Source organism: Oratosquilla oratoria, chromosome 1 (assembly GCF_046742065.1).
Source record: "Oratosquilla oratoria isolate Oo_2021 chromosome 1, ASM4674206v1, whole genome shotgun sequence".
NCBI classification, from domain to species: Eukaryota; Metazoa; Arthropoda; class Malacostraca; order Stomatopoda; family Squillidae; genus Oratosquilla; species Oratosquilla oratoria.
Window position 1 is genome coordinate 56,159,229 of NC_134777.1, and position 21,111 is coordinate 56,180,339.

At 39.0% G+C, this 21,111-nt stretch overlaps 1 protein-coding gene across 1 annotated transcript in view; it reads right to left on the reverse strand.

The window, feature by feature from the left end:
- Positions 1–12,949, reverse strand: part of LOC143030661 (metalloreductase STEAP4-like) — a 28,459-nt gene extending 15,510 nt beyond the window's left edge. The window contains exon 1 of the mRNA XM_076193838.1: positions 12,553–12,949. Within this exon, the coding sequence (XP_076049953.1) occupies positions 12,553–12,935 (383 nt within the window). The 5' untranslated portion in view covers positions 12,936–12,949. The remainder of the gene's footprint in view (positions 1–12,552) is intronic.
- Positions 12,950–21,111: the final 8,162 nt, after the last annotated feature.

Below are 21,111 nucleotides of genomic sequence, written 5' to 3' on the forward strand. Positions count from 1 at the left end.
GGCGATACGTCGATGACATTCTAGTAGTGGTACCCGAGTTCGTCAATCTAACCCAATTAAATAACAGAACAGAAAATACAATTTACATTAGAAGAAGAAATAAACGACGAAATTCCTTTTTTGGATACTATAATAAAGAAAACAGAAAACGGAATAAAATTCAAAGTATACAGAAAGCCAACAAACCGAGAAGATTACATTCATTTTTATTCAGCTCACAGTACTAGAGTCAAATCAGGGATAATAATCGGATTCATGTTAAGAGCCCTAAGGATATGCAGCAAAGAATTTTTACAGGATGAGCTTAACCATATCTTTAAAACCTTCCAAGAATTAGCATATCCTTTGGGCTTTCTTATAAAATTAAAACACAAAGCCATCAAAATTATGAAAAGGAGCACAACAGCTACAGATAACAGCACCAGCAAGGACAAAATATTTATTTCAGTTCCTAACTCTAGATACGCACCATTAATTAATTTTTTAAAGAACACCAGAATAAATTTAGTAACATCAGCGGGGAAGAGAATTGGTGAGTTTACCAGAAATACGGAAATTTTGAAATTTTGCAAGAAAATGAAAGTGTTGTTTACAGAATTCCTTGTACAGGTTGTGAGAAAGTTTATATCGGTGAGACAGGACGCGGCATGGACAAAAGATTAGAAGAACACAAGAGGGATGTGAAACATCACAGAACATCAAATGCCCTAGTAGTTCATATCGATGAAGAAAATCATTTGCCAAACTGGAAGGAAGCCCACGTTCTACATAGGAAAATGGGAAAAAAGAAAAGGAAAGCTTTGGAGGCGGCACACATTGTTACCGAGAAAACCACAAATTCTCGTAAGGGGTTTATGTCCTGGGCTCAAACGTCCGCACAACTGGCGGTCGGCGAGTGTGGGGGGACAACGTGACCGGGGTGAGGTCACGCAGGGTCGTCAGATCACCATGTAAGCTGTTAACGGACTTTGATTTCTATTCTGTATTCAGTCCACTGAGGAAGGCCCAAGAGGTCGAAACGTCTGGTTCTGAATAAAGCTCCATACTCTAGGCTTAACGTTTCATTTTTCTACCTCACCTCCATATATATATATATATATATGTATATATATATATATACATATGTATATATATATATATATATACGTATATATGTATACATATGTATATATATATATGTGTGTGTATGTGTGTATGTGTGTGTACATATGCATATACATGTTCATATACATATATACAAATACACACACACACACGCACGCACACACACACACACACACACACACACACACACACACACACACATATATATATATATATATATATGTATATATATTTATATATATACATATATATACATGTATATATATATATATATGTTGAGACATTCTGACAGGTTGATGTAAGCGGAATAGGAAACACAGGAGTCTTGGTCTTGAGTTTATTCCTGACTAGTTTCGCAGGTATGCTTTTTCAAAGGTATGCTTTGAAAAAGCATACCTGCGAAACTAGTCAGGAATAAACTCAAGACCAAGACTCCTGTGTTTCCTATTCCGCTTACATCATATATATATATATGTATATGTATATATATATGTGTGTGTGTGTGTGTGTGTATGTTATGAAGGTAAGACAGATGAGTGGAAAAGGTGGTAGAGAAACCGGGTTAGAGCGAGAACGTCAGGAATATAGTGTTCTCGTTCTAACCCGGTTTCTCTACCACCTTTTCCACTCATATATATATATATATATATATATATATATATATGTATATATGTATATATATACATATATATGTATATATATATGTATATATATATGTATATATATATATATATATATATATATATATATATATATAAACAGAAATGTAGTAGCACATTTGTAAATGACACACAGGAAACCTACAGTTGGAGAAAATAAACTTCGAATAAAGAAGAATCCTATATTTCGGCTATCAACTGTAGCCCTCTTTCGACTGGGGTAAGGCAAGATTAGTGTTCAAGTCCCACTGCGGTTTCAGTAGAAAAATAGTTGAATCAGCATTAATTGAGGAATGCCCCAATATTAATATATGTAAAGGGCAGTGGACTCCTGACATTATTTCACGCGCGGTGGGTAGCAGGCTGGCACGGAGCTTACAACCCCACCTCACCTCATCCTCACCCTCCTTCGCCACCCCATTTTGCCCCGCGCCTGAGTGTTACCATCTCTCCACATTCCTTCTCTTTTCTGTAGCTTATAAGTCTCCTTTGTCTTATGTACTTTCCTTAGAGGGCTACAGTTGATAGCCGAAATATAGGATTCTTCTTTATTCAAAGTTTATTTTCTCAGACTGTGGGTTTCCCTTGTGTCATATAAATACATACATACATACATACATACATATATATATATATATATATATATATATATATATATATATATATATATATGTACATGTACATATATAGTAATTTCTGTCAAGGTCAATTGTTCGAAAAGGTTTATTTCTTCAATATTGTAGCCTGTTTTTCTGTTGGATTAAAAAAAAAAAAAGGCTAAGGAGCTGTGGTTTATGACGAGTCACTGTCAAAATGGTGTGCGTGACAGATCAAATTGTATAATTCATCAGACATGCACCAATGTTATGAATATCTGATCGACTAACGCAGACATTGTCGACGTGGGTACTGAAGAACTGGACGTTGTGGAATATATGATAATGTGATTAATATCTGCCTTGGGTCCTTGTTATCTTGAACTTCAAACTGGGGACTGAGTTCTTGAAACGGGAAAATTTTAGGATAACCATTATACACGTACACGCAGAAGTATACACAGTATATCTATCTATATATCAAAAACTTTTTCCCCCTTATAATGGAGGTAGCTAAATCAGAGGCAGGTACCTATTCCCTCCACCACCCTTTCCACTCCTCCCATCTCAGCTCCTCATGGATGACGGGTCATCTCTGCATCCGCCAACTGCCCTGGGCCAAACGCAATGCAGCAAGACACAGTACATGTACAGCAAGGCAGTTTCACTTAATCGGCGACCCCGCCTCTCCGTCCCCTTATTTACATGCACACACACACACACACACACACATATATATATATATATATATATATATATATATATACACACGTGTGTGTGCGCAAGTGTGATCCAGTGTTGACATAAAAAAAATCGCCTTCATATCGTCGACTGAACTCCTGAAGAGGGTATTGCACGGGCAGGTTTTGTATGAGCACAGCACGTTCCGTGAGAATTTTGCTCACGCAAATGTGGTTTTCCGTCATCTTAGGGTGCTCAGCCTAGCGTGATCACTGCTCATGGTGTTTCCGTGAGCATAAACTTTTGATAATACACTTCAGGATTTAATGAGGCTATTTATTGATATCCAGTTGAAATAAATCGGTAAACTGTGTTTCCCAGGGATTTTTATTAGTGGCAAAGTGAGAACTGGTTTTACATGTTTGAACAGTGAAATGACGGAATATTCTAAAATGGACAATATTGAGTTCGGAAATGTGTTTTGGAGAATTCATATTTTTTTAAAATCAATTTTCATGTATGTTCTTATTACTTTTATTAACTAGATCCATTGAAAAGTGTTGTTTATGTTTATTTTCACCTTGAACAACAACACCTTGCAGCCGGAGTCCTTCACCATGCCTGTCCAGGGGCAGAGTGAAGCAGGTATGTGTAAAGGTTGGTATAATTTGAGTTAAGTTGAATTCAAGGCTTCCAATTACTCAAACTCGTTCATGGGAGAATAGGCCATATTTGACAGCGATAAACAAAATATCTTTAACTCTCTCAGGTCACTCAACTAAAGTCACCTAACCTGACCTAGACTCTATTAAACCATTTAACTTATCTTGTACCTTATCAAGCTACCTAATCTACTGTGGACCCAATGATCCTCTGAAATTCCAGGTGGGGCACGTGAAAGGAAGAGGGGGTTTGATCCAACGAAATAATTGCTCCTAGATAACGCACGATCTGATTTGAAGTCATGTACAAATGAACCAGTAAAGAGAGACAGACCATATGCATGTATGATATTATGGTGAAAAATACTTACCAAATGTATCCAGAAAATCAACATATAGAACTTGCAATACGTCTTAAAGTTTTTTAAGGAAGGTGCAAGAGGAGGTAAAGATTAAAAATAAAGAATAAATTGTGGCTAAAGTTTATTTTACCTAGTTCTAACTATTCCTTTAACCTTCTGTACAGTTTATGCCTAATAATGTCTGAAAACCATAGCATCCTGGCCAGCATTTTTTTCTTCCTTGTTGAAACAGGTACAGAACATGTCGTGATCACCTCTAGCCTCTCGTGCAGACCAGATGATCACAAAAACAATAGAATCCCATTGTTAACAAACTTGCCGACGTAGTGGCCCGTCCCGTGTAATTATTTGCGTGAGCTGCTCGTGAAAATTATGCTTACGTAACGTGTTGTGCTTATGTAAAACTTGCCCGTGTAAAACTGGCTTGGTCGTCACTATTCAAACGGACACTCATTAAATCGCATGTTTACGCATCATGTCTTCAAATCCACAGCTTCATCGAACACACAGTCGTAAAAAAATGAGTTAGGTTTACTTGAAAAAATGCAATATCTTTATAGTGAAATCCACTAAAGGTGTGTTCGTGACTACATTCTGAGGCGACATTTTTGCGATTCACTTTGTAATTAAACATGAACATTTTCGCATGGAGAAGCAGGAGGAGGCAGAAAAATAAATCTAAAATATTTGTTACGAGTACGAACAATTTATCAATCACCATGTATAATAGAATTCGAATAAGTTAATCATAGTTTAAATAATAAATTACACAAAATCGCATGGTATAACTTCCAACGTTGTTTCTGTTATTGTTGTTGTGTTTTCTGTGGGGCAGTAAAACAAAGAATATTATCCCAAGACTACAGTAGTTTTTAGGAATCATAACTGTACGTAAAAAAACACAAATTTATGTTGTGATCATGGGCTCATGTGTAACATAAAGAAACAAACATAAAACATACTTGTATATGCACACACACACACACACACAAACTAGGAATCATAAATAAATCTTTAATCATATTCACACATAAACACAAGTACATACTCGTAAAAGTATATTTACACACATTTACAGAGACAGGGTTGCGTATATACATGTGTTGGTATTAGTAGATGGTTGACGTGATTAACGAAACGTAGGTAGTTGGGCGGGCCTTTGTGTTCTCATCACCATGGCACTATTGAGCTGTCGACAACTAGTGAATGGAACTCTGCGAGATAAGCGAAAAACGCGCAATGGGACTTGAGCGTGCATAGTCATTGAGAACAGGTACAAGGAGAGATATTGACTGGAATACGTGCAGACTTTTTTTCGCCTCAATCGACTGGCGATTTTGCAATAAGAGTGCTGGAGGTGGCAATTGCTGGGTACACTTGCACATTGAGTTACAGTGACTATGTAAGTCGACAGAAAGCCTTTCGGTCCTTAATGATGTTGATTGAATACTAATAAACAACAACAACAACAAAATAACAACAATAATAATTATAACAATAGTAATAATAGTAATAGTAATAATAATAGTAATAGTAATAATAACGATGCTGATAATAATAACGATAATAATGATAGTAAAAACAACAATAACAACAACAACAACAACAACGATAATAATGATAATAATAATAATAATAATAATAATAACAATAATAGTAATAATAATAATAATAATAATAATAATAATAATAATGATGATGATATAATCAAATAAATAAATAAATAAGTAGTTTGAGTTCATTTTAATATTTCGAACTGTATTGCATTGAACTTCCTCTGCTGGAAGGTTATTTCATTCACTGACGACGCATTTGGTAAAATACTCTGTACCTATTTCTAAGTTAAAGTGTAACCACTTTGAAAATTAAAGGTGTCTCTTACAGAAATATGTTTTTAACACATATCAAAGTCATTAATAGCTAAATAAACTACACACTCGTTTTTTTATTGCAATTTTGAAATTACTGATCCTATCACCAAAACGTTGTCTGTTTCAACTAATCTCGTAAAATCTACCCGTAGCGCCATCTGCTTCCCAGTGACGTCATAGATTATGTTCATTCTTCATGCTCCGTCTTTGCGTTTGATGAATAGTGATCATGTCGAGTGTCGCAGGCTATTTAATATCAAATTTAGGAATTATGAAAATGAAGAAAAATTACTGAGGAAAATACGCGATTGGGAAGACAAGAATAAGAAGAAAGAGGCAGAGAATAATAATATAATAATAACATACAGACCTCGGAGAGAAATGCAAGAAAAGTTATGATAATCACCTAGTAAAATTCACGTACAAAACATACAAGAGAAGCTAAATGATGGGGCTAGATTCTTTTACGATAATATTAAATGGCCCTTTTCAAAGAATTATGCAAAACAAATCATAAGAGATATTGATTTTAGAGATTCTGATTAAATCTATCATAGATAAACTTAGAAAAATAAAAACAGGAGAAATAATAAGTGAATAACAAAGAAATTAAATAGACTATATCTAACAAAAGGGAAAATAAAACAAAACAAGGCTGATAATAGGGCTTGCAGTATAGCAATAAATTCTAAAAACACTTGTCAATTGCTGGAACGGATTGGCATGTTCTTAGCGATAATTGTAGTAAAACATTTGTTTCTATACAGTGTGCAAGCAAACTAAAATAATGTACCTAACTTGTCGTGTAAAGAATAATCAGTTTGATCTAGTGGTAATTTTTTTTCATAATTAACCTTTTTACTGGTACGATTGGGCCAAGATGAAATAATACTTATATTGTGTTATAGAAATTATTATTTATAGAACATTTGTGGCATAATGTGAACGTACAATATTTTGTGTAGCTCACTACAAAAATATAAAATGCGTCACGTGTACTACCCTTTTTTTTTTTTTTTTTTTTTTTTGCAAAATCAACATGCACAGAAGAAAGCACTAATGATGGATCAATATGAAAACTTCTTCAGAGAGATATTTCGGTTTAAATTGATAGACCATAACTTTGCCATCTATAAACACATCTTGCCTGTTGTCAGAATGTTTAGGTAGTCGAGACTTCTCTCAAAAGACGATGAAAAACTTTCAATATCGCTGAAGGATATCGCTCAATATCACTCAATATCGTCTGTTTCGCTACAGGACGCTTGGGTTGCTATACATCGTGACGTCATCAGAACTAATACCAAAAGATGGCGCTCTAATCTATGTTTTGGAATGCAAATTACCAGACAAATATTTTCGTCAAAAGTCCCATAGATAGTGCTTTTGAAATAAAATATTTGTTTTAAATATGATTTTCGTGAAAACAGATAACATTACAAATGAAAAAACGCGAAGTATTACCTGGGCTTGGTCATCTATGTCATGGCAACTGGCCCATTATTTCTCATTTTATTAATGAGTTTGGGAGTGTAGCTGGGAGGTACTCATGAGTGAAGAGGGGACGAGGGAGAGAATGGGTGGCTATATTAGTAAGTGAAGAGATAAGTAAGCGGGTAGTGAAGTGGAAGGAGGTTTCATCAAGGTTGATGTGGATGAAGGTGAAGCTGGGAAGGGAGATGTGGGTTTTTGAAACCTGGAGCGTAGAGGAAAGAGAGGCTTTTTGGGTAGATATAAATGAGTGCATAGAGGGATTAGGGAGAAATGTCAATGTAGTTGTATTAGGGGACCTTAATGCTAGGGTATGAAATGAACCAATAGACAGAGTGATTGGGAAGTATGGAGTTCTAGGTAAAAATCGTAATGGAGAAATGATGGTGGAGATGTGTATTGAAAGAGAGTTAATAATAGCAAATACAGTGTTTAAGAAGAAAATCAAGCATAAGTACACATGGGAGAGGGTGGTGGATGGAAGGGTGGCAGATAGAGCGTTAATGGACTATATAGTGGTGACCAGGAGTATGGTAGGAAGAGTTAAGGATGTACATGTTCTAAGGGGAGAGAGTGGGGGAATATCAGATCATTTTCTGGTGGAAGGTAAAATCAGAGTAGAGAATAGGTGGAGAATGGAAAAGGACAGAAGGTAGGGGGTTACTCAGAGTGAACTGCTTAAATGAGTAAAAAAAAGAGAGTGAGTATAAGAAGAAGCTGAGAGAGGAGTGGGAGGGAGTGAAGGATAGAGTAGAACTAGGAGTGGAGGAGGAATGGGGATGGTTCAAGGAAGGAGTCATAAAGTGTGCAAAAATGGTGTGTGGAACAAGGAGGGCGGGAGGAAATAGAAGGAACGGTAGTGAGTGGTAGCATGAGGAAACCAAGAAGGTTGTAGAAGAGAAGAAGCAGGTATTCATAGATTGGCTGCAAATTAGGTCGAGGGAATCGTATGAGCGGTACAAAGTAAAGAGAAGGGAAGTTAAGCATAAGATAAAGGAAGCAAAGAAGAGAGCAGATGTGAAATGGGGTAAGAGTATGACAGAAAATTTTGAAAGCAATTAAAAGATGTTTTGGAAGGAAATTAAAAGAGAAAAAGGAGGCGAATCAAGTAGAGAAGAAAAGGTAAAAGGTGCAGATGGAGAGATGATAATGGAAGAGAAGGCAGTGAGAGGAAGGTGGGCAGAGTATTTTAGGGAGTTGCTAAATGTGAAGGAGGATAGGGAGGGAAAGGTAGTTGCAGTGTGAAGCGCTAAGAAAATGAGAGTGATGAGTGAGGAAAACGGAGGAAAAATAGGGAAGGATGAAGTGAAAGCAGCTGTTAAGATGATGAGAGCAGGTAAGGCACCTGGTCTGGATGGATGCCATGCAGAATGTCTGAAGAAAGGAGGTACAGCTATGGTGGACTGGCTGGTGAGGTTATTTAATGTTTGTTTAAGAGAGGGTAGAGTGCCAGAGAACTGGAGGAGTGTCTGGATAGTTCCGCTTTACAAGAGAAAGGGGGACAAGTGTGAGTGTAGTAGTTTCAGAGATATCAGCTTGTTGAGTGTAGTTGGGAAGGCTTATGGGAGGGTCTTGATTGAGAGGATTAGGAGAGGAAGAGAGGGAGTAATTGGTGAGGAACAGTGTGGGTTTAGGACAGGTAGAGGTTGTGTAGATAAGATTTTTGTGGAAAGACAGATATGTGAGAAAGCTATAGGAAAAGGTAAGGATGTTTTTTTTGGGGGCTTTTATGGATTTGGAAAAGACATAAAACAGGGTAGACAGGAAGGCACTGTGGGAGGTACTGCAGATATATGGGATAGGAGGAAAGCTGTTAAGAGCAGTCAAGAGTTTTTATGAGAGTAGTAGGGCTTGTGTTAGGGTCAGAAATGGAGAGAGTGAATGGTTTGAGGTAAAGGTGGGATTTCGTCAGGGATGTGTTATATCGCCTTGGCTGTTCAATCTTTACATGGATGGGGTGGTGCGAGAGGTGAATGCAAGGGTAGTGAGTCAGGGGTTGGAGATGATTAAAGAAAATGGAGAAAAGTGGGAGGTGAGCCAGTTGTTGTTTGCTGACGACACTGCGCTTGTAGCAGGATCAGAGGAGGGATTGAAGAAGTTAGTGACAGAGTTTGAGAAGGTATGTGAAAGAAGGAAGCTGAAGATAAAGGTGGGTAAAAGTAAGGTGATGAGATGTTCAAGGGGAGAGAGTGACAGCAGGCTGGAAGTGACCATTAAGGGTGAAAGACTGGAGGAAGTGGATAGTTTTAGATACTTGGATGCGAATGTGGCAGGAAAGGGATGAGTGAGGGTGGAGGTAGAATGTAGATTGAGAGAAGCGAGTAAATGCCTTGGTGGATTGAAAAGTGTAATGAGAAATAGACATCTGGGAATGGATACTAAGAGGAGGTTATATGAAGGAGTGATTGTGTCAACAGCATTGTACGGGGCAAAACATGAAACATGAGAGAGGAAGAAAGGAGTTTGAATCTGTTTTAAATTAAATGTCTGAGAAGTATGATAGGGGTTACTAGGCTGGATAGAGTGAGAAATGAGGTGAGGAGGAGAACGGGGGGTGGAAAGGGAACTGGGAGATAGGGTTGATGAAAGAGTATTAGGATGGTTTGGACACATGGAAAGAATGAGTGAAGAAAGATTAGTAAAAGAAGTGTGGAAGGCAGAGGTGGAAGGAGTGAATATGAGGGGGCGTTCTAGGATGAGATGGATGGATGGGGTGAAATGGGCAGTACAAAAGAGAGGAATGTCTGTGCAGGAAGGACGGGAGAGGACAGAAGATAGGGGTGAATGGAGAGGGGTTGTGTATAGATGATGCTGTGATGCATGAGGGGGAGTGGGTGGGAGATGGTGGGGTGAGGAAGTATGTATGAGAAAAAATTTGACGCAGCCCGAAAGGATTTCTCCCAGTCTTCTCCTTTTCTGCATGAGGGGACGGAGCGGGGGAGTCGCCGAATTTATGAAGCTGCCTTGCTGTGGATGTGCTGCGTCTTGCGTCACTGCCTCTGACCCAGGGCAGGGGACAGGATGCAGGGATGACCCGTCATCCAGGAGGTACCAAGATAAAAGAGAGGGAGGAGGGTGGAGGGGAGTGAAATATATAGGAAATGAAATGGGTGGGAGTGGTTTCTATGCCTTTAAGAATGTGCTGCCTTATTTTTATGGATATTATAGACACGCGCGCACACACACACACACACACACACACACATATATATATATATATATATATATAAACATTGTAAGATATACATTGAAAGATAATAAGCACTGTGCATCATATAACCAATTTGTTGTTTCGTTGATTTAAGAATTATATAACATTGCATAACTATTTGCATGAGTATGCACATATAGAGTAATTTGGTATTTATATCCTACCAAAGACATTTTCATTCACCTTCTCACCAAACTCCTGTTGGGCGTATCGCCTGTCAGTGGTCCAGTTGTGCAAAAAGACGCCAATTTCTTCTGTTCTGATTGAACATATATATAGCAATTTGATATTTATGTCCTACCAAAGACACATTTTTGTTTATTTGACTAGTTCTTATCAGATGGTATTATTTATTCAAACTTGCACCACTTGAAATATTTATCGTTCACTCCCCTCTTGGTAATGCCTGGTTTGAAGAATTATTTGTTTACAGTTTAAATGAAATTCAGAAGCCACAGAGAAAGAAACTACGTGATATAAAACAATATAAATAGCAGGAAGTTATTATACTGTATATGGTAACAAAATAGTAAGAATAATATATCTTTAGTATTTCCAAAAATATCTTGCAAAATAAACAATGGGTTAAAGAACTTGATATATCTAATACTAGTCGAGATATGGAATTGACGAAGGTGGTGGAGATAAAGTGAAAGAGTACACAGAAAGTAATGGAAAAATAATTGTTAATAAAAACACAAAAGACTAAGAGAGAACAAGTTGTTTTAAGAGAGCAGACTGGAGAAAATATAAAAGGAATAAAGAGGAGGGAATGGCGGATGAGAAATAAAACAAGTGAATGACCAACAAGACTTAGTGAGATGACAAGCACGGAACAGGTATACCAGACAGAAAGTTGAGGGACGAGATAGAGAAGTCTGCAGGAGTGACGTGGCAGGTTGGAAAGGCCTTTGTTCGGCAGTTGACTCAAAATGGTTGATAACCTTGACTCGTGACTTAAGAAAATAAAAAAAATAAACAATTTATTAAAATAAAGAAAATAAACAATTTGCTATCTAACAAGCCCCCTTTTCTATGCCTTCTGTAAGTCAATGAAATGGGTGCTTTCGACTACGAGTCAAATTGGTGGCGTCGGTTGAACTGTCAACTACAGATATAATATGACATTTCAAGACATCCACAACGGTGCGTTCCTCATTGAATTTATATAACTAATCACGCACTCGCGTGTGCACACATATGTCCGTGTGTGTGTGTGTGTGTGTGCGTATGTATGCGTGTGCTTAACCACGGTCTTAGATAACGTGCTGAACTCGTGATCGACAGCTATTACTTTACCGGATTAGAATTCTGAGTTTGTGTGTAGATTGATCTATGGGGACTGCTGTGACCTTACACACAAACATACGCACCCGCACACCAATTCATTGCCCAAAGGAAAGGGTAACGGCTTGAAGTGTTGCGATACTCTGAGTCTTTTAGTTTAATCCCTGTGCGGGGATATATCTCGGGGCAGTTGAGTTATCAGCTCAAGACGCTATCACTACACTAGTTTCTGTACGTGTGATGCGTTTGTGTGTGTGAGTATTTGTATGTGTGTGTTTGCGTGAGTGTGTGTGTATTTGTATGTGTGCTTGTGGAGTGTGTGTATGTTTATTAGTATGTGTGGGTTTGTATGTGCCTATGTGTGCTGAGTACATGAGCTGGGGATAGTAATGTTCTCAAAAGAAGTAAACGGAAATGACATATTGTGGGTATTCTTGTAGTACCACAGGGCCGGAATTAAACTAGAAAAATATACTACTGTGTGAGAATCCCACAGTGGATTTTCGTAATATTCCGGGGACGATAGAACATAAGTCGTTGATCATGGAGTACCAAGAAGTATTTTGAAATTCAGAGGGCTTTTTTTTTTTTGGGTGTGTGTGTGTGTGTGTGTGTGTGTGAGACGTACCTTATGTCGGGGTTGGATGGATCTCTTGAGCCGACAAAAACTGTGTAATCGCATTGCGCTATTCGTCCGGCAATGGCGCGACCGTAATCACCACTTCCGATAACGCTCAAAACTTTCTTCTTCGGTTTTTCGGCTTTTTCATTTTCCTCAAGCTTCTCTTCGTCTCCGAGATGCAGTCCTTCTTCTGAGCGGTGGTCGTCGTCGATGTTAATGATGACGTCATTTCCGGGGGTTGTGTTTTTAACCGTTACGTCATCATTACCAAAACACAAGTCAAAAGTGTCACTATAAAATTTACCATCTCTGCTTCTGGATAAGAAGTCTTCTTGATCTGCCCCTTCTACTGTTCTTCCTTCCTCCCCTATTTCTCCCATTTTCCCCATTGGTCTGTCTTCCTCACTCCACCACTGCTGCCCAAACCAATGAGCAATTCTGTTTGGCTGATGCTCCCAATGTCGACTGGGCCCCGTAGTGCGCATGTCTTCCTGCTTCTTGGGTAAACTTTACTCACCCTCTTTCCGCGAATCTCAAAAAGCCTTTCTCCGTTCCCTGAGTTCTGAGCGACAAAATATATATATTTAAAAAGCAGGCATAGAAATGCAACTAATGAATGAAATGTGGTACTGAAAGGAAAAAGAAATTAAATCAGCGAAGGACAGGCAAAAAGAAAGAATGGGAGAAGGGAGACGGAGGGAGTGAGGGAGGGGAAGACCAACAGGTGAATCAATCGCATACAGTACATATACATAAAACAAACACATCAATAACGAGTGAAATATTGGAGTGAAAGTGCTATCAAGTTACTTTCCCTGAATTTTTACTCAACTGTAGGTGGTTAGTCCTTGCGAACGTGGAAGTTATGGTAGAATGTAGCCCCTTCACAAATCATTCAATAATGCAGAACATTGTAAGTAAACAAAATTTATGTAATATAAAATCGATGAGGCATGCGTTGCCTAATATCGCTGTCCCTCATAGTATGCATCTTTCTTCTAATGTCCTAAAGATTAGTTTCTGTGGATATGATGATATATATACTTTCAGCGCATTGAAATGGTATCATCTAGCTCTAATTCTGACGCGGTTATAACAACGGTAATTTCACAAAGAATACCTTGCATACTATAACTACAAATGCTATAACCATAAATTAATATTTACCTATTTATCTATTATATTAAATTTATATTTATATATTTGATTTTTGTTAAATGAACCTGTATCTGAGACTTGTGCTTTATTTATTATATCTGGGAAAGGATGAGAAGGGAGGAATTTAAACGTGAAAGCTACGTGACAGTTGGCACGCTCGGATGAACGACTCACGCTCGGATGAGAGACTCGAATGGTAAATATTATTTCAAATGTTGTTTAGAATATCTGTAAATGCTAGATATTAGTGTTCTCCTCTAAATAAAAATTTATTGAATTGCCGTCTATGGCATTCGAGTTACTATCAGTTACAATGATAGTGTTTATCCAAATGAATTTCAGATCTTCGAACAGTACATTCAATCGCCTCTGATAGAGAGATTCGAATCACTGACGACTCGATTAGCGTAGTTGTTCCCATCAACTTTTAGGTTACATCTGTTTGTTTTTTACAGCTTGAAGCAATTGTTTCCTGTCTGCAGATTATTTCATGTGAAAATATGTATATTCTTTATGGTATGAACTCCTTTTGAAACATGAATGGCTTGCATTAAGTCCATCTTGAGTTTCCATTTTTATGCATGCCTCTTAACCTTACAAATGGGTAACTGAAAGTTACCCAAGCATCCTGGCATAATATGAATTCGATTTGCTCACAAATAACACTCGGACTCCTCACCCGGTATACGTTTCAAAGAATGTTACATTTATTCTAACTATAATACGGTTCCTAATATTAATGTCCAACTTCACATGCCAAGAAAAAATATTGAGAATTATAACATACAATTGCTTTTATGTTAGAATGGATGTACTGATATGCATGTTACTTAATGCTCAACTGCCCTGGGTGGAAATTAATATGATTATTTAAATTATGATAGGTCAAATCAATACACTAACGCAACCATGCCTTATGATTATAGGCCTGACCATCGGACAAAATATTTTTTGCACTGTATTCTGTTTTATATGTATTCATCTCTATTCACCCATATATTTCTTCATCCGGTCTCGTTATGGACAGAAACATCTCTTGTGGGTATACTTTGCCATTGTGATCACTGTAAAAAGTGTAATAATATTTCCACTATGTGATTCGCCGTGGTCTTGGATCACGTGTTGGACTCGTGATCGACAGTTATTAACCTATCGGATGAGAGCTCAAAGCTCGTATGACCGATCTATGAGTAATATTGTGACCTTACACGCATACACACACACACAACTCCCCGCCCATGAGAGTTGGAGTAACAACCCGGAGTGCAGCGATACTGAAATTATTTCAGCCCTGGGCGGGATTCGAACCCGGACCGCCGTAGTGGCAGGTGAGAACTCTAATCACCGCGCCACGAGCTGAGAGAAAACGTGTTTATGTAACCACAGACTTGAATATCGGTCCTTGGCTTACTAATTCGTGATCTTGCATTTGAGCCAAAAGATAGGGCAGGCACGACTAAACAACCTAACCAACATTAGTCTACGGGAATCATTCGCCATGTTTGTCGTCACTAGAGGTCAAGGCGTTCCCTCAGGCATAACAAATTCGTTTACATTTGGGCAAAAATGAGGAGCATACGCCGGGAGGCGAATATCTGTGACCGAAGCCATCACCTTTGACCTATGGGATTGGACTGTTGGGTCAGGTAATAAACAGTCACTGATGGGAATCTGAAAAAGAGTGCGAGATTTGAACCCACACTTAAGGCAGGGTTGGGTCCTAGTGCGTGTACTTGTACTTGGACTTACGTACGGATTTTCATGTACTTGTATCTGTTCTTGGGATTTGAAAAATCAATTATACTTGTAGTTAGATCCAGTTAAATACAAACTACATTCAATTACAAATACGTAAATTATATTTAATCAAAAGATATACTGTACTATATATAGATTCTAGCGAATTTTGTGATGATACTATTGGGTACATACACTTCTGTTATTTCTAGATATAAAACTACCGGACAAGTTTAATGCCCCAATACTTACCACATTCTGCATCAAATTTAGATTTATTACTACCATGAGAAATATATGGACAGTCTTTTGCATTTACAGCATAGGGAACACTATTTATTCAAATTATTAATAAAATATGTTCTTGTTTTGCAATTGTATGATAAAATAAAGGATAATTTCCACCTACTTTTCTGCTTCAAACCCCGATTTTAACAGCGTAATCATCAATACGTATATACGAAATTTACTAAACTTTCGTTCTTTGCGAATCTGTGCCAGGGTTTTTCTTTATCACAAAGTACTTGTACTTAATTACAGTAGCACGGACTTGGGCTTGGTTTTAAGTACATAGCAAAATTACTGTACCTGTACTTGAAAAATATGTAGGTACTCGGACGGCACGCTTCCGACTGTTCCATTGGCCTGGACTCCCATGGGCCAGTCTTGTTTTTCCTTAACAAAGAAACTCACACCCAGGCCACGGTGATGTTGTCACCTGCTTGGAAGGCATTCCAATTGCTAGGAGAGTTGGAATGAGACGATATTTTACGAATTTGCAAGGGCAGTTGGACAACAGCTGTTTACGGAACTTACGGTGGTATTCTTAAAAAAAATCCATATATAAATTTTATTTTAAAGAATATCAGCGTAAGAATCTTACAGTGGTATACTTAAAAAATTATTTCCTTATATAAATCCTTGGCAGGGAAATATTTATATAAGGAAAGATTTTTTTAAAGAATACCACCGTTAGTCTTTCTTCGGTTTGGAAAGGTGCCTTCCACCTTCCCATATTTGATTGGAAAGGTCGAGTAAGTACAACGTTGCGGTTGGATGCATTTATAGGCTGTACTTTACCAGCATTCCTGTCATTACAGACAATATCGTGCCGCTGTCGTGGTTTACTAAGTCGAGGGTATTTACAGTCTCTGTGGGAAGTTGTGGAGAAATGATGGAGGTATAGTTGTCTTGTCACACTGGATTTGGCGAAGTGTCAGAGGTGTTTGAGAAGGTAGGTAAAAGATTAGGTAGCTATTGCGGGCGTTGTGTAGGTTGGGCAGTCTAGCGTTATATGATATGGTGTGGGGGTCTTTACATTGGCAGATGGAGGAGGTGGGGGGTGATTTGGATATTTCATACCCCTCTGTATGTTGGAAATAGGATTCTTTGGGAAATAGCTGTCGATATACAAGTTTGTCACAAAGGGGCGTCTTTGGAAGCAAGAAATGGTTTATTTATTTATTCTGCGAGCTGTGGTACCATTTGTACTCCATCATGGGAGTCCGCATTGAAACGAAGATGGTCAAGTTTTTAGAACTGATAGGAGTGCTGGTTATAATAATGTTTGGGTTTGTGGTTGCATACCAGGAAAGGATGAAGTAGGGCGGGTAGGTTGTTGCCAGGGGTCTTTCAATGTGTATGGATGGTGTCAGTTTATGTTAAGAGTGGGGAGGTATTTCAGATAAAGGTGGGTGGGTGTTTCTTTGCAGAGAAGCGAGTTTGAGTGTACATGTCGTCTTCCCTCCACACACAGTCTAAACCCATTAACTTTCCTCCCATCTCAGCACCTTGTGAATTATATCATCATCAGTTAATCAACAACCCAATTTTCATATCCAATTTCATATATTTTTTTTAACGATTAGTATTATAATTATCCCTGTCTGGAGTATTGGCTGCATGTTATTGTGGCTAAGTAGCATGCAGCTGATATTCTAAGGTCTATATGGGGCGCCCCTACGGACCAGAGCCACACACCATTTTGTCTGATAGAGGAAGTCTCTGTTCATAGAGAAATGATACTATATTATACTCCTTGTTACTGTTCTGTACCATTTCTCTGAATATTCATTTTCTTTCTTCGCCTAACCCTGTGGTGGGTAAAAAGAATACTGCCACCAAGTCTTCCCACTTGAGTCGTATAAGGCAACAAAAAACAGGATGGGGATAGGACTAGGTATCCTTCTCCCTGTGGCCCCAAAGGGGACACTCCTAAAAAAGTAAAGACATAAGAGGGTCTAGGAGTTTTCCAACCTGTACCCTAAGGTTTAGGTCTTTGTGCATGGATGTGGTAGAGATGAGAGTACAAGGGAAGAGATAGGCAGTATGTTTGTGAGAAGAAAGATGGATATGTTGGGATTGAGTGAAACAAATTTTAAAGAGAGGGGCAAGTGTGAGTTTGGGTGTAGTTGGGAGGTTCTTAGGAGTGAAGAGAGGACGAGGGAGAGAAGAGGTGGCTATACTAGTAAGGGAAGAGATAGGTAAACGTGTAGTGGAGTGTAAGGAGGTTTCTTCAAGGTTAATGTGAATGAAGGTGAAACTGGGGAGATGTGGTTTTTTGTAAGTGCATACAGACCTGGTAGTGAGAAGAATGCTGAGGAAAGGGAGGCTTTTTGGATGGATTTAAAGGAGTGCATAGTGGGATTAGGGAGAAATGTCAATGTAGTGGTATTGGGAGACCTTAATGCTAAGGTAGGAAATAAACCAATAGATGGAGTGACTTGGAAGTGTGGAGTTCCAGGAAAAATTGTAGTGGAGAGTTGACAGTGGAGATGTGTCTAGAGACTTTGAGAGCAAATGCAGTGTTTAGGAAAAAAGTCAAGCATAAGTACATGTGGAAGAGGGTGGTGGATGGAAGGGTGGTAGATTGAGTGTTAATGGACTGTACAGTGGTAACCAGGAGTATAGTAGGAAGAGTTAAGGATGTACATGTTCTAAGGAGAGAGGGTGGGGGAATATCAGATAATTTTTTGGTGGAAGGCAAGTTGAGGGGATAGATGGAGAAAGAGGAAAAGGACAAAAGGTAGGGAGATGCTTAGAGTGAACTGCTTAAATGAGAAAGAAAAAGAGTACAAGAAGCTGAGAGAGGAGTGAGGGAGTGAAAGATAGAGAACTAGTAGTGGAGGAATGGGGATGGTTCGAGGAGGGAGTCATAAGGTGTGCAAAGATATGGTGTGTGGAACAAGGAGGATGGGAGGAAATAGAAGGAAGGGTAGTGAGTGGTGGGATGAGGAAACAAAGAAGGTTGTAGGAAAAAAAAGTGAGTTTTCACAGATTTATTGCAAAATAGGACTAATCATATGAGAGGTGCAAAGAAAAGAGAAGTAAAGCACACGATAAAGGAGGCAAAGAGGAGAGCAGATGTGAAATGGGGTAAGAGTATGACAGAAAATTTTGAAAGTAATAAAAACATATTTTGGAAGGAAATTAAGAAAGAGGAGGCGAATCAAATAGAGAACAAAGGGTAAAAGGTGCAGATGGAGAGATGATAAGGGAAGAGAAAGCAGTACGAGGAAGATGGGCAGAGTATTTTAGGGTGCTGCTAAATGTGAAGGAGGATAGGGAGGGAAAGGTAATTACAGTGAGAAGCGCAAAGAAAATTACCATGATGAGTGAGGAAAATGGAAGAAAAATAAGGAAAGATGAAGTGAATGCAATTGTCAAGATGATGAGAGCAGGTAAGTCACCTGGGTTGGACGTTATGCAGAATGTCTGAAAAAAGGAGGAACAGAGTTGGTGGCCTGGCTGGGTAGAGTACTGGAGGACTGGAGTGCCTGTATAGTTCCACTTTACAAGGGAAAAGGAGACAAGAGTGTGAGTGTAGTAGTTTCAGAGGGATCAGCTTGTTAAGTGTAGTTGGGAAGGCTTATGGGAGGGTCTTGATTGAGAGGATTAGGAGAGGAACAGAGGGAGTAATTGGTGAGGAACAGTGTGGGTTTAGAACAGGTAGGGGTTGTGTAGATCAGATTTTTGTGGCAAGACATATGTGAGAAATCTTTAGGAAAAGGTACGTTTTTTGGGCTATGGATTTAGGAAATGCTTATGAAAGAGTAGGCAGGAAGTCACTGTGGGAGGTATTGCAGATATATGGGATAGGAGCTGTTAAGAGCAGTCAAGAGTTTTTACAAGAGTAGTAGAGCTTGTGTTAGGATTAGAAATGGCGAGAGTGAGTGGTTTGAGGAAAAGGTGGGACTTCATCAGGGATGTGTTATGTCACCTTGGCTGTTCAATTTATACATGGATGGGATGGTGAGAGGTAAATGCAGGGTAGTGGGTAGGGGACTGGAGATGGATAGAGAAAATAGAGAAAAGTGGATATCCCAGTTGTTTGCTGATGACACTGCCTTTGTAGAAGGATCAGAGGAGGAATTGAGAAAGTGACAGTGTTTGGGAAGGTGTGCGAAAGAAGGAAGTTGAAGATAAATGTGGGTAAAATTAAGGTGATGAGATGTACAAGGAGAAAGTGGCAGCAAACTGGAAGTGAGTATTTAGGGAGAGAGACTGGAAGTGGATAGCTTTAGACACTTGGGTGTGAATGTGGCGGGAAAGGGAGGAGTGGAGGTACAATGTAGATTGAGAGAAGCATGTAAAATGCCTCGAGGGATTAAAAAGTGTAATGATAAATAGACATTTGGGAATAGATGCTAAGAGGAGATTGTATGAAGGAGTGATTGTACCAACAGCACTGTTTGGGGCAGAAACATGGAACATAAGAGAGGAAGAGAGGAATTTGAACGTGTTTGAGATCAGGTGCCTGAGAAGTATGATAGGGGATACTAGGCTGGACAGAATGAGAAATGAGGTGATGAGGAAAACAGAGGTGGAAAGTGAGCTGGGACATAGGGTTGATGAAAGAGTATTGGGATGGTTTGGACACATGGAAAGAATGAGCGAAGAAAGATTGGTAAAAGAGGTGTAGAAGGCAGAGGTAGGAGTGAAAATTATGGGGCAACCAAGGATGAGAGAGATGGATGGGGTAAAAGAGGCATTGGGAAAGAGGGGAATGTCTGTTAAGGAAGGATGGGAGACGACAGAAGATATGGGTGAATGGAGAATGGTTGTGTATAGATGGTGCCGTAATCCATGAAGGGAAGTAGGTGGGGGAGGGGGGTGAGAGAGTACGTGTGAAAAAGAAATTGATGCAGCCTGAAGGGATTTCTCCCAGTCTTCTTTTATGCATGAAGGGACATCACCAATTTAATGAAGCAGCCTTGCTGTGTCTTGTGACACCGTTTCTGAACCAGGGCAGTGGGCAAGGTGCAAGGATGACCTGTCATCCAGGAGGTGCCAAGAGGGAGGGAAGGGGGTGAATGGGAGTGGAGTATGTTGGGGATGGAATGGGTGGGAGTGGTTTTCATGCCTTTGTTTTTTGGCGTACCTCCCTTGTAAGGGGGAAAAAGCCTTTGGTATATTAAAAAGTTGAATATATAATTACAGGTAAAGGTGGGACTTCGTCAAGGATGCGTTATGTCGCCCTGGCTGTTCAACTTATACATGGATGGGGTAGTGCGAGAGGTAAATGCAAGGGTAGTGGGTCAGGGATTGGAGATGGTTAAAGAAAATGGAGAAAAGTGGGAGGTGAGCCAGTTGTTGTTTGCGGACGACACTGCGCTTGTGGCAGGATCAGAGGAGGGATTGAGGAAGTTGGTGACAGAGTTTGGGAGAGTA